General features: G+C 27.1%; 1 protein-coding gene across 1 annotated transcript in view; it reads right to left on the bottom strand.

The window, feature by feature from the left end:
- Window positions 1-8,802: 8,802 nt before the first annotated feature.
- Window positions 8,803-13,543, bottom strand: part of LOC107450919 (NGFI-A-binding protein homolog) — a gene marked incomplete at its 3' end in the record, with an annotated part of 240,314 nt that continues 235,573 nt past the window's right edge. Inside the window, 1 exon segment of the mRNA XM_071187826.1 lies at window positions 8,803-8,948. Within this exon segment, the coding sequence (XP_071043927.1) occupies window positions 8,803-8,948 (146 nt within the window).

Raw genomic sequence — 13,543 nt, 5'->3', positions numbered from 1 at the left:
AATAAATTCCGAAAAAGGTATGTTTCAAGAGCTAAAAAAATATTTTTTACTCTATTTTGACAAAATTTCCCCTATTTTTGAACCAAAAGAGATACTTTTTAAATATTTTAATATTTTTAGATTAGTTTAAAGATACAAAAGTGAAGAATTATTTTGTTAATTTATCAATCTCCTGTCTAAAATTAAGGAAACGTCTGTGTTTTCTCTAGAAAATTGTACCAGTGTGTTTCAGTTACTGCACTTTCGTAAAAATTAATAACAGAAAGTTGATAATGAGAAATATTACAGCATTGTTGGACAAAAATGAGGAAAAAAGATACAAAACCACTTTTAGGATGCTTTATATTTTGTGAGATTATCTTGAGACCAAGTTTCCAAATCAAGTTTCCAAAAAATACAATTAAAAAATGCCTTCAAAAAGTAGGATTTCTAATGAGTTATCCAAAGTCATCAGAGTCCATATGTTGAAACATTCTCCAATGATGTAAGAGAAATTTAAAATAGAATTTTTAAGAAAATGTGATGGCACCAAAAAATCTTGAGGAGGTCAAGACACTATGTGAAGGTCAGGAAGACAAAACAGAACCAGCGATGAATTACTAATTTACAAAGTAGAAAAGCTAATACACGGCTTGTTAATAGTAATAAAGAAAAAGTAGCGTTAGAAACTAGTAGCAAACTTAACAGTTTAAATAAATGTTGTTCCAAAAACGTGGTCAGCAAAACATGAGGAAGTTTAAAAATCGCAATAGTCATGGATAACATAAAATGCAATAACTAAAATATTAAAACTGTGCTATGATACAAGATCAAATGAACATAAATTTTTCTAAAAATTTGATTTTATCTTGCCNCAAAAGAGATACTTTTTAAATATTTTAATATTTTTAGATTAGTTTAAAGATACAAAAGTGAAGAATTATTTTGTTAATTTATCAATCTCCTGTCTAAAATTAAGGAAACGTCTGTGTTTTCTCTAGAAAATTGTACCAGTGTGTTTCAGTTACTGCACTTTCGTAAAAATTAATAACAGAAAGTTGATAATGAGAAATATTACAGCATTGTTGGACAAAAATGAGGAAAAAAGATACAAAACCACTTTTAGGATGCTTTATATTTTGTGAGATTATCTTGAGACCAAGTTTCCAAATCAAGTTTCCAAAAAATACAATTAAAAAATGCCTTCAAAAAGTAGGATTTCTAATGAGTTATCCAAAGTCATCAGAGTCCATATGTTGAAACATTCTCCAATGATGTAAGAGAAATTTAAAATAGAATTTTTAAGAAAATGTGATGGCACCAAAAAATCTTGAGGAGGTCAAGACACTATGTGAAGGTCAGGAAGACAAAACAGAACCAGCGATGAATTACTAATTTACAAAGTAGAAAAGCTAATACACGGCTTGTTAATAGTAATAAAGAAAAAGTAGCGTTAGAAACTAGTAGCAAACTTAACAGTTTAAATAAATGTTGTTCCAAAAACGTGGTCAGCAAAACATGAGGAAGTTTAAAAATCGCAATAGTCATGGATAACATAAAATGCAATAACTAAAATATTAAAACTGTGCTATGATACAAGATCAAATGAACATAAATTTTTCTAAAAATTTGATTTTATCTTGCCAAACAAATATTCATGGATAGCATAAAATGCAATAAGTACAATATAAAAACTGTGCTTTGATACAAGATCAGATGGACATAAACCTTCCTAAAAAATTTCACTTCATCTTGCCAACCAAATAAATATGGATGGCATAAAATGCAATTAGTGAAATATTAAAGCTGTGCTTGAACACAATATCAGATGAACATAAACTAAAAAGTTGAGTTCTTAGTCAGTCTAACACTGATTGTATTGTAGAAATATGAAAAAGTGAGAGAGAGATCTGGAACAATAAATAATTTATTAATAATTCTTAAAGAATAGAAATAAATATTTCATTACTAATTCTTAAAGAATATGTAATAGCACAATAGCTAAAACAGTAGAAAACTATTGTAAGTGCAGAAGAATCTGAAACAACTAGAGAAAATCAGTTGTAGCAAAAACTACACATAGTAAGTTTTCTTAAAGGAGCCACACAAATGCATTGTTCTACTGAAAATTTGAAGATATTTATTTCGCCGAATTATCACTTTGTCAATCTAACACTGATGGTATTGTAGAAAGATGAAAAAGAGAGAGTGAGATCCGGAACAATAAATAACTTATTATTCTTAAAGAATAGTAATAAATAACTTATTATTAATTCTTAAAGAATAGTAAAGAATATGTTGTAGCACAATAGCTAAAACAGTAGAAAACTATGGGAAAGAGTGCAGAAGAATATGAAACTAGAGAAAATCAGTTGTAGCAAAAACTACACATTGTAGGTTTTCTTAAAGGAGCCACACAAATGCATTGTTCTATTGAAAATTTAAAGATATTTATTTCGCCGAATTATCACTTAGTTTTTATCTCTATAAAGGTTTATAGTTTAGAGGAATATAACAACTTATAACACTTGACGTAAGATTCAAGTCGATGCCCTTTAAGGGTTAATATCCTTAACCCGTTCTTATGTATCACTTGTCACCTGTAAGGTGCAAAACATACCTTCAAAGTAGCAGCTGTCTAAAAGAAGGGATATTCACCTTTGTACACTACCTTTAAAAGGTGAATGGGAAAAAGGGTGCGCAAACGACAATACATGCTTTTTTTTCCCAATTCCTTAAGGGCCTCTCTTAGGTAATTTCGGTATACCCCTTTCCCTCTTGAGATTTCAGGGGGAAAAATCAACTCTTTTATGAAAAGGATTTTTTTTTTATTACTTCAAATAAAAAAACGTAATAAAGCAGTGCTAGGTTGGAAACCAAAAAAAAGGTAGAAAAAAACTACACGACTTTAAAGCACGATATATACAATAAGAACTTTTTCTCATATAGGAAAATAGGTACTACACATGTGCCTAAGCCAAATGTCCTTCAAGTTCAATAACTAAAAACAACAATACTGGAATAAAAAAAAATCTTTTAAGGCTCTATAATGAGGTTCTTAAATGATATCTTCGAAGGATCTGGCATGAGATGAACTAACGCTTTTTAGTGAATACCTAGATAGCTTTGTAAGATTGATTTTAATATAGCAGCAACCTTTATCAACAATCTCAACAAGGTTTATAAATGATTTGCAACTAAACCATGCAAGCTTGAAACAATGTCAAATGTAACTATGCTAGTTTAGGCACAATGAGGTTCGCATTACGCTTGTATAAACAGCTTTTTATATAGAGATTGAATCTAAAAATACTACACATTATCATTAAAAAAATATTTAATTTTTTTTAAAATACATAGAATTTTTATTGTAATTAAAATAATAATATGCTAGCCGGGGACTTTTGCACGCCAGTGTTATTGATTTTATTTTCAGTTTTTATTATTTTTCGCCCTTAAGTGTCGTTTATTTGTCCTTTCGCCAATGTTTCAGAGGTTTTTAATCGGTATCTGTTTGAATTAATATGCGTGATCTGGCATGTAAATGTAAAAAATACGTACCCGGGGGATGTCGGGAATATAAATTCGAGCAATAAAAAATTGAGCAATTTTAATGAGGGGAAAAAACTAATTTTCTTATAAAAAAAAAGCGCTTGTGATTAAATTTTTTGTTATATTTTAATAAAATTACTCTAACATAAAATTGTTTAGACTCATGAAAATATTCAAAATTGAGAATTAATTGATTTTAACGATTTTTAACTAAGTATTAAAATATAGCCAACTTGGCAATTTTAAAAGCCCAGTCAATTCGTCTAAGCAAGATAATAACTAAAGTTTAAAGCTAGAGCTTTATTTCGATCTTAAGAATCTCAAACAGGGTTTTTCCTCTTGACAAAAGAGCTTCGTAAACCACTCTTAAACATATAATTGTAAATTATTTTGTTAAAATAAAAATAAACTTCGTAATTTAGAGAATAAGATAGTATAAAGAAAAAAAAGCAACAATTGGAATAGCATAGTATAACACACAACCACTAATACCAATCGTATTTTTTCATATACCAATTCCCAATAATAGCAATTATAAAAACAAATAAACAAAAATAAAGCTTTACATAATTAAATTTGAGTTACTTAGTGCCTAATTACAATGTTAATAAAAAGAGACAATAGAAAAATCAATATTCAAATTGCCCTCATTATTTTAAGACAAATGTAAGAGCTATAATGTCTCGAAAATAAATCAACGTTAACAAACAAGAGCCAACGACAATTAGTTATAGCAAATTGAAAAATAAAAAATTATCGCCATTCAATTAAACTTTATTCTAAATTAATGTAATAAAATAAAACTAAATATAAGAAATTAGGCGTTCATTTGCGGCAAACTCTAAATTTTTTCTAATTAAATGACCATCTGGTTAATGGTAAATGTACTTTAAACAGATTTATATTTTTCTTTAATTTTTATAAGCATAAAAAAAGAAGAAAAAAAAATCGAAATTAAAAAAACAAAAAAAACAAATCAGAATACTAAGATGAATTTTCTTTTAAAAACCTAAAACGTTTGTAATAAAAAAAATAAGTGAAAGGAAATTTAGTATTAATTTTATGAATGAATTACTTCGATAAGAGCTCGCCTTACATAGATTATTTAATAATTTTACTTCTAAAAATAGTTATCAAACATAATTAGAAAATTCGGCGGATTGAAAGCATATAATACCATAATAACTAAATATTGTATACTATAATAACTAAACATTGTAAGATAATAATTATTAAATAATAATTCACAAATGAAAAAAAAAACCTAGAATACGAAGGTTAATTCTTTTAAATGCCCAATAATTTCTAGTTTATATAATAGCTAAATATAATGAGCTTTAAGCCAGAAAACTTTATCATTACAGCTTTACAAATTAATGTTTGTACTCAAACAGTTAGGAATTTTGATGCGTGCTAAACCATATATTTGGTTCAAACTTGCGTCAACTTTTAATATGACGCTAAGTTGTAAGTTAAACCAAATTAACGTATTTCTTAAATTTGATTTAACGATAAGAACGGTTCAAATTGAATGAAAACATAGCGCCAATTTAAGGTTCTAGAAATTTTAATCACATAACTGTTCAACACGCCAAAAGACATAAATATTATGGTTCAAGGAGGAATTGATTTTTTTCAAGATAATACAAATAATTTATATTGAAGGAGTTTGTGTACAGTTTATTAGACAGAAACAATATGCATTGAGTCCTAGCACTTATTTGGAAGGATCCCCTGTACCTGGTAGAATCTGTTTTTCTAGGATTAAGGTTTTTTTGATTTGAAGCGTCATTAATTGAATATATTTTTATTTATACAGTCCTTAATTTATATATATATTGAAAATTAACAGAAGACAAAATCCTCTATAATTAATTACTATCATTATTAACTCGTATTTCCTGAAAAGAACAAGGCTCAACAATTATTCAGTACATAATCAATCTTATTCATTATATGCAATCAAACATTGGAAAATGTTTTTGCAAACACCTAATATTTTATAAAATTAATTTAAACAATAAGTATAGCTATAAGTTTCGTTTTCGCACTTATAAATTAAAGTAGAAAAAATACATTCATGCATTGAAATACAAAGCCTTATAATAAATTGCGCTAACAAGTTGTTTGAAATTATTGCAAACAATATAATTTCAAAATTACAACTTTTATATATGTTTTTCAGACCGTTTCAAAGTACTTCTAACACAGTTTATTTAGATTATGTTTTCACAACGTTAGTAAATCTTGAAAAACTACAATCAGATGAAACATAAAAATTGATATACAAATAATTATATTGAAATTTTTATACCAATTAATAATATATTTGTCATAAGAATTAAGAGCCGGTAGAAATGACATTCTCTGCCACTCAGAGTTCAAGATATCTGACTCGTTGACTAGTTGCGCACATTTCAAACTACAGTTATTATGATGAGCTAGCTATATACAGTGAAACNAATATTCTAAAAACAATTTACGGTGTTAAATTTCGTTATTAGGGTACCCTTCCCGTAAACGGACAACTCTCATAAACGGACAAATTTTTTGGTCCCATGAATGTCCGCTTAACGGAGGTTTCACTGTACTTAAAATAGACCAAACCCTTAAAACTGCGCAAAACGAGCAGTTTTTCTTAACTTCTTAAACCGTTGGTTTTGAATTAGCCATTGTTGCTCTTAAGCTAAAAATTTAGATATTCATGCCTTAAAGTATAACTGATATAGATGCTAGTTCCATATTGAGCTAAGATTAGTTCAGTAACCTGTATAACAGTTAGTGTATTACAGGTTTTCAGATAATTTTGTTTTAAAAATATTGTAAAAGGTATGTCAAACATAAAGTCATACTAAATCTACCAAATTCACTTCTTAGAGAATATCTTCAATTTTCTTTTGATATCTCTGGCTTTGTATTTTAACTGCGTTACATTTTTTTTAATACTGTAAAATGTACGTGATAAACTAAATCTACCAAAATACGTAAATATAGTAGAAAATAAATAAAAAAAATATGTTGTTTTTATTGGAAAATATTATGAAAAGAAAATCTACATATTTTAAGATTTCAAGCAATCATCAAGTTAAATTTAATAGTCAAAAGTCAATTTTGGCTAAAAGTTTTATGTGAAGACTATAGGTTAAAAATGTAATACACCAAAAGTGTTTGAAGCAAAATTGTGCTTAAAGAAGCTAGACAACAAATTCTGATGTGAACTAATAAAAACTACGGAAAAAAATAAGGAAATTTACTTCACACAACTTTTTTAAAAAAAATTAATAAAAATAGAGCATTTTCTTTAACTTTATAAACGCGTTTTTAAGATTATTGGTAATTTAAGTTTCGATTTTTTAGTGAGTGTTAGAAAATGCAAGTTTTAGAAAAACTATGATTTATTTTTTTCACCTAGTGCCAAAAAATAAATACTACAAATTTGAAGCGACAACGTTTTAAAGATTCGCTATCTGCCTCATAGGATTAAAATGTTGTTGAAGAATCAATTTTATAAAATTAAAATTTCGTTAAGAACACCCGAATTTGTGAAGGCCTATTTTTAGATTCTCAAAAATTTGAAACAATCAGTTTCAGACTATGAAAATTTGAGTGAAGATTCTATATTTCAGAGCTTAAGAATATAGCGAAGGATCCGTTTAAGGGAATTACACTTTTGTTACTATAATTGAATTGATTTTTTAAAGAAATCCCAGATTTTTTACAACCTAGTTCATCAATAATTGGAAAAAAAATGACGAAAAACTAGAAATTTGTTTAAACGAAATTACTTTTTTTTTACAGTGCAATATCGTGTTTTTTTTTTAATGATAGCATTTAATTCACAACATTCAGTAGCGTGCGTATTAACGAAATCAAGAGTAAATTTTTAAATCTTCCAAATTTAAAATAAGGAAATGCTTTGGGGTGTTTTCCATAAAATGGAGTTGGACCTCTCATTTTTGTTGAAGGAATGACGAAACAAGGACTAGTGCAACATAATAATGGATCTGAGTTAAATAAGAGGTATCTAAAGATAAAAACTTTCAACAAGATTCAGCTCCTTGCCACAATTTAGAAAATAAATAAATAAAAAGAATATTTTGTCAAAAACAAATTGGCTGCTTTAGAAAGGTCGGGAAACTCTCCGGGTCCTCAATCATGGATTACAATATGCTGAGCTTTGCAAACAAAAATTCGCAAAAAAGGACTGCAGTTTGAAAAATAGCATCATTTGGTGATTGATTCTAGTATGTCGTAGGGATATATAGTTGAAAATAGTAAAAACCAGGCAGAATCTATGCCAAAACGAGTGAAACTGGTTTTGAAATCATGGGGTGGTCAGATTAAATATTAATCAAGAGCACAATATATAAAATATTCCCAATTAACTCTTGCTCTTCAAAATATGTAACAGCCAATAGTCAGTCAAGGGGGTCAGGGAGGTTGAGGCTCCTAAGATCTTGTACCAGTTGCCCTTCCTTCCCATGCAAGTAGATGCTCATCACTTGTGAAGTTTCAGGGTGTAAAATTCCCACTCGCCAATGACGACCAAATATTTAGAACTGGCAAGTAAATTTTGTCTAGCAAAATATTGTGTTTCAAATAATTTTTTTTTCTTTTCCAGAGCCTGCACTGGATAAATATTAAAAATGAAGTTAGGATAAATATTAAAAATGAAGTTAGGACAAATATTAGAAATGAAGCAAGAGTTTCTGACTTTAAGAGAGAGATTAATTAAACACGCGCGAAGGTATTCATCACAAAAAGACAGACATCTATGCCATCTAATGTGTTAACATTTCTGCTTGTTTTTAACACTTTGGGTTGACAAATCAAAGAAAAAATTCTTTAATTTGGGGTAGAGGATATTAAGTTTTTTTTCCGCGCAATTAAACCCCAATCTCGGGAATGAACAACTGGGATGTGGAACTCTGCAATGAAAAACAGAATTCAATTTTATGTTTGCTTCTCTAACACGAACAGAGAGGCGTGTTCAGCGCCCAGATTTGAACAAGATTATGACATTTCGGGCTATTCTAAAGTTTTCTGTTTCTACATTTTTTTGCGATTTTGGCCATTAAAAAAGTTTTTAAACTACATATCTGTTAATTTTTTCAAAATTATTCAGATATTTTGTAAAGTATAACTTTAGTATGGCTAGTACCTTTAGAAGTGAAATTTCATGTCCTGTATCAGATTCATTTATTACGCACGCTACTGTTCTAAAGAAGTTTGTACTATTCGGATGTATGTATTAATAAAGAAAAAACTAACCTGGAGTGACCCTTGGAGTATTGGTAACCACTGTCTCGTACAACTTGTCTGGCCAAAGGAAATAACTCGTCTCTGCGAGTAAGAAGAGCAGGAATGTGCTTGCAGATCTGGGCAGCGGCTTCATTCACAGACACCTGGAACCATTCCTTTGGCATTATTGTACACTACTTTTAACAAAAAGACAACACATTTTTAACATGACACATACATATTTATCACTTTCCTTTTTCTTCACTGATGTAAAAATGATTAGTTTTTGTATTTATTTGATTGCTCTCAAAACTAAAATGAAACAAGCTTATCACAAATTGCATAACTATGTTATTCCGATCTCTAAATCTGAGAGAAAATTTTAAATTCATACAGTTACAATCAGATCCAATAATATTTACGTAGATTCAAAACTACATATCCTTTGAAGTGTTAAAAGAAAAATTTACATCTATGTGTGTATTTTTTTTTTAAAAAAAACTTCGATAAATTAGAAAAAACTCTGAAAATAGTTAAATTTTTTAAGTATTTTTTATTCTAAAACAATAAAAATGACAAGTTTTTTTTTGTGATGGTACCACATTGCTAATACTATTTCACTTATCACAGGGAGTAGTTGAGTAAAAGTAGAATTATAACAAAACAAGTTTTGAAAATTTAAACAAAAACATGTTTTGATTTTAATAATGTTAAAATAACGTCTCATTAATTTTCACCGAGGCAGGGTAACTAAAAATAAGAGCTCCAGTTTATGCAGTTAAGCGGTCTGATGATATTATTACACACAATAACAATATTATGACAGCAGACGGACTACAAAATGATTATCTTATTTTGGCGAATGAATCGCGTAATATAAAACACAAATTCCAATCGCCATTTTAAATTGAGAAAGTGAAAGATTAATTTGTGAAAGCGCCGAAAAGAATCAGATTGTTTTTAAAAAGGAAAATAATATATAATTTTATTAGTTTGCCCAGAAAAATAATGTCCATTGCGGTGATGGGTTAAACGGTTTTCGTAGAACAATGAAACTGTCAATAAAAAGTAAAATTCCTCAACAAAAGACTTAATATCTTGAAAATATTTTATATAACTGACTGTGAAAAGAAAACTGGCATAACGAAACAATTGTTAAAATATAACACTTATTTAAAATTCGCTCCTTCATTTGTTTTAATTCTAGAGTCTAATCCTTTAATTGTTCTTAAGCATATTCAAACTTCGCCAATTTAATAATTGATACTTAATCTTATAAATATTTCAAATATAATTATCAATAAGTCTATTACAATAACACTTGTGGCAAAAAGATTTTAATAAATAATTACCAATTGTTATAAGGTAGCTTAAAATGAATTTAAACCAAATTTTCTTTTCTTTTTAAGGTTTTAAATGCAAAGTTTGAATTTACATAAATGTTATGTGAGAAAGAAATGCGGTAATAAGCAACTGGTATTTTTATTTCTTCTTTTTGAAGGACAAAGATCATTCAGAAAATTTATCCTTTTTCGGTAAGTTTTTAAAGAAAGACAATTTAATTGGTCTCTGTTTGCATTTGGATAATTCAATACAAATTATTTATTTATCCCATTAAGTAGGCATAGTAAAAAACGAGTCTGTAATTTATTCATATTATATAAGATTTGAAATAGTTGGATTTCAACTTACAAAAATAAATAATTTAATGTTTGTTTCTGGTGTTGTTTTGCAAAAAAAGAAAAAAGTAAATTTCCTTCAGCCCAATTATATTATAAGAAGAAAAGTAATAATGTTAATGACTAGATGATATATATCCTAAATAAATTACTTGTCTAAATAAATGAAATTTTAAGAGTCGTGTTTCAATTTTCGCTATTCTATTTTAGTAATTATGGGGAAAATATGAAAGCATCATAAATATTTTTAGTTTAAACAGTTTTCTTAATTGTTTTTAAATTTACAAACTACTCATAAAAGCTGCAATTACTGTCATTGAAAGTACTATTTTAGTTTAAATGCTTAAAATAAGTAGCAGCAGAAGTTTTTTATGATTATAAATAAAAGAAAATAAGCTTGAACGTATCAATAATTTCTGGTCACTTATTTTAAAGAAAAAGTAAATTTTAAAAATTGATCATTCACAAAAATATTATTGATACATCCTGCATTGATACAAGAAAAAAAAAATGTAGAACAGAGAAAAATACTTATCAAAAATTTTTTTTTCTGTGTCGCTTTAATTTTCTTTTTTAAAATAAGAAAGCTCAGTGCATTTTTGAAATTAGACGGCAAATTTTAAATTATAAAAAATTATGTAATTGACGGCATGAATAGAGAGAAAAAAAACCGTAATATAATTTTTTTCTTATTTAAATATAATTCGACATTATATGCACACGAAAATGTTTTTCTAATATATCATAGCAAATTTAAAGACAAAGAAGGAATAGATTCAGATTTTTTTTTCTTTCTAGATAAGATATTCATAACGGTTATTATAACTTGCATGCAATTTTAAATCACATTAAGTTTCGCATTATTGCACACGAAAAAGTAGTTTTCCAAAACATTCTTTGTTCCAATGAAAAAAATAAAATTCTGAAATTTCATTTAAGTTGTTGATATTTTGCGGAAATTGCTTTTAATAAAAATTTTTAAATTCTGGAGCAAAAAATGTATATCATCGCCAAATTGTAAATTTTTTTTCTTAGAAAACTTCTTTGGTTCTCATAAAAAGATGACTGTCAGATCTTTTTGTTGCCACCGGATTGTTCTAAATTCAAAATATTACTATTTTGAGAGAAAAATAACTATCGATTCTTTTAACAATATTATTCAATAAATATTAAATATAGGCATCACTTAAAAAAAAGTTATAATTTACTATTTATAATATAAGCAATAATTGTGTAAATTTGAAAAATCAAAAATAAAAACATATATTACTTTAACATAAACAAAATAATTTTGAGAGGGTAAAAAACACTTCAGAGAATTCTATAGTAGGACAATAGTCGAAATCATAATAATTTCTAACCACTATGACATACGATCAACATTTAAAAGATGGATTTAAATAAATCTTGCCAAAAAATAAGAAATAAAATCGAAAGAAAAATCTGATCTTGGGTTTTTAAAGTTTGAACGAGTCTTAATAAAATTGATTTAGATGATGGAATAGGATTAAAAAAATGAACGATATTCCTGATTTCGTATTTAAAGTTCATCGTACATGTACTTTGATAGAGCTAAGAATATAACTAAAACAGTACATTACGCATAGTTTTAATTTTTAAAAAAATAATAACTTTTAATACGGAAAAAACTCATAACTGTATAAATTATGGATTTATTTTAAAGGCTTTCGATGATGGATTCCTATAAACGATTATGCTTGAGATTTAAAGTTTAAGCACTAATGGATTAACCTTAACTTAAATTTTATTATATTAAATTTTAAAATTATTAGAATTATTAACTAAACATATCAATCTATTATATTATAAATTAAAAAAAATATGATTTCCTCAGCGAGGAAAAAAATTTAATTGTGTAAATTAAGGAGTGATATGTAAATGACGAATTCCTATAACCGATTATGTTTGAAATTTCAAGTTTAAGCTTACATGGATTTAACTTAATTTCATTTTCTTTAAGTTTCAAATCAGCTAAAATGACTAAAAATATTAAATAAACGCAGTAAAAATATTATTAATTAGTATACTAGTTTAGTGATTATTTTGGTATAGTTCAAAGTTTCACAACTAACCGATAACGGGAAAATAATTTTTGCATTTTGTTTAAAGCTGGGCAATGCATTTTAAGTTTACATTGCAATCGGATATAATACTTGTAAAATAAAAGATGTACGAATAAATATGCTATTTTATTTTAACCAGATATCCAATCACAATAAAATAATTTAGTTTAATTGAAATAGGTGTAAATCAAAATGCTTTTTTTTTCGGCAAGAAATTAGGTAGTTTGGCTGAATCGAAAGCTGCGTGAATAAAATGGTCAGTTTCTTTAGATGATTATTCGGACTTAATCAAGAAAAATAACTGAAATGAAAGACAGTGTGACTTAAAATGAAATTTTTTTAGCTGAATGTCTATCAAAATAAAATACTTGATTCTTCAAGGTACCTAACACAACTGTCTAAATCTGGTTTAGAAACTTAAAATTACGTACGTGCTGTTTTTAATAATATACATATATATATATAAAACAGAAAAACACTAAATGACCTTCTGAATTTAAAATTTGTTTAAATATAAATATTAGGTAAATAAAAATCAAGGCCATTAAATCAGGTTTTCGAATAATACCTTTCTTATTGAAACACCGAAATAACTCCCACTTGCCCTAAGGTACGATTGGAATGTTTAACAACATGGTTTTCTTTATTATAAAGAATAAAAAGAGAACATATTTTGCTCAAGGCAAGAAATAACTTAAATTAGTTATCAGACCTGCAAAATTTACGCGACATGTTTAAATATTTTATTAAAATTTTTTTTCCTCCAAATTTAATTTAAATATATTACGACGATAAATACTTAAAGCAAAAAGAATTTGCCATTGAAATTGAAATAACAAGTAAAATACATATTCAAAGGCCTTACAATTTTGATTTTGATTCAAACTCGAGTGAAAAGCATTCATCAAACTTTAAATGCATCGTTTAAGTTTAAAGATAATCTAAGTGATTAATTATTTCAATTATATGGGTTCATATTAATAACCTAGACACATAATTTTAATGTTA

This window comes from Parasteatoda tepidariorum, chromosome X1 (genome assembly GCF_043381705.1).
Source record: "Parasteatoda tepidariorum isolate YZ-2023 chromosome X1, CAS_Ptep_4.0, whole genome shotgun sequence".
Classification (NCBI taxonomy): Eukaryota; Metazoa; Arthropoda; class Arachnida; order Araneae; family Theridiidae; genus Parasteatoda; species Parasteatoda tepidariorum.
This window is presented reverse-complemented; position numbering and strand designations above follow the sequence as displayed.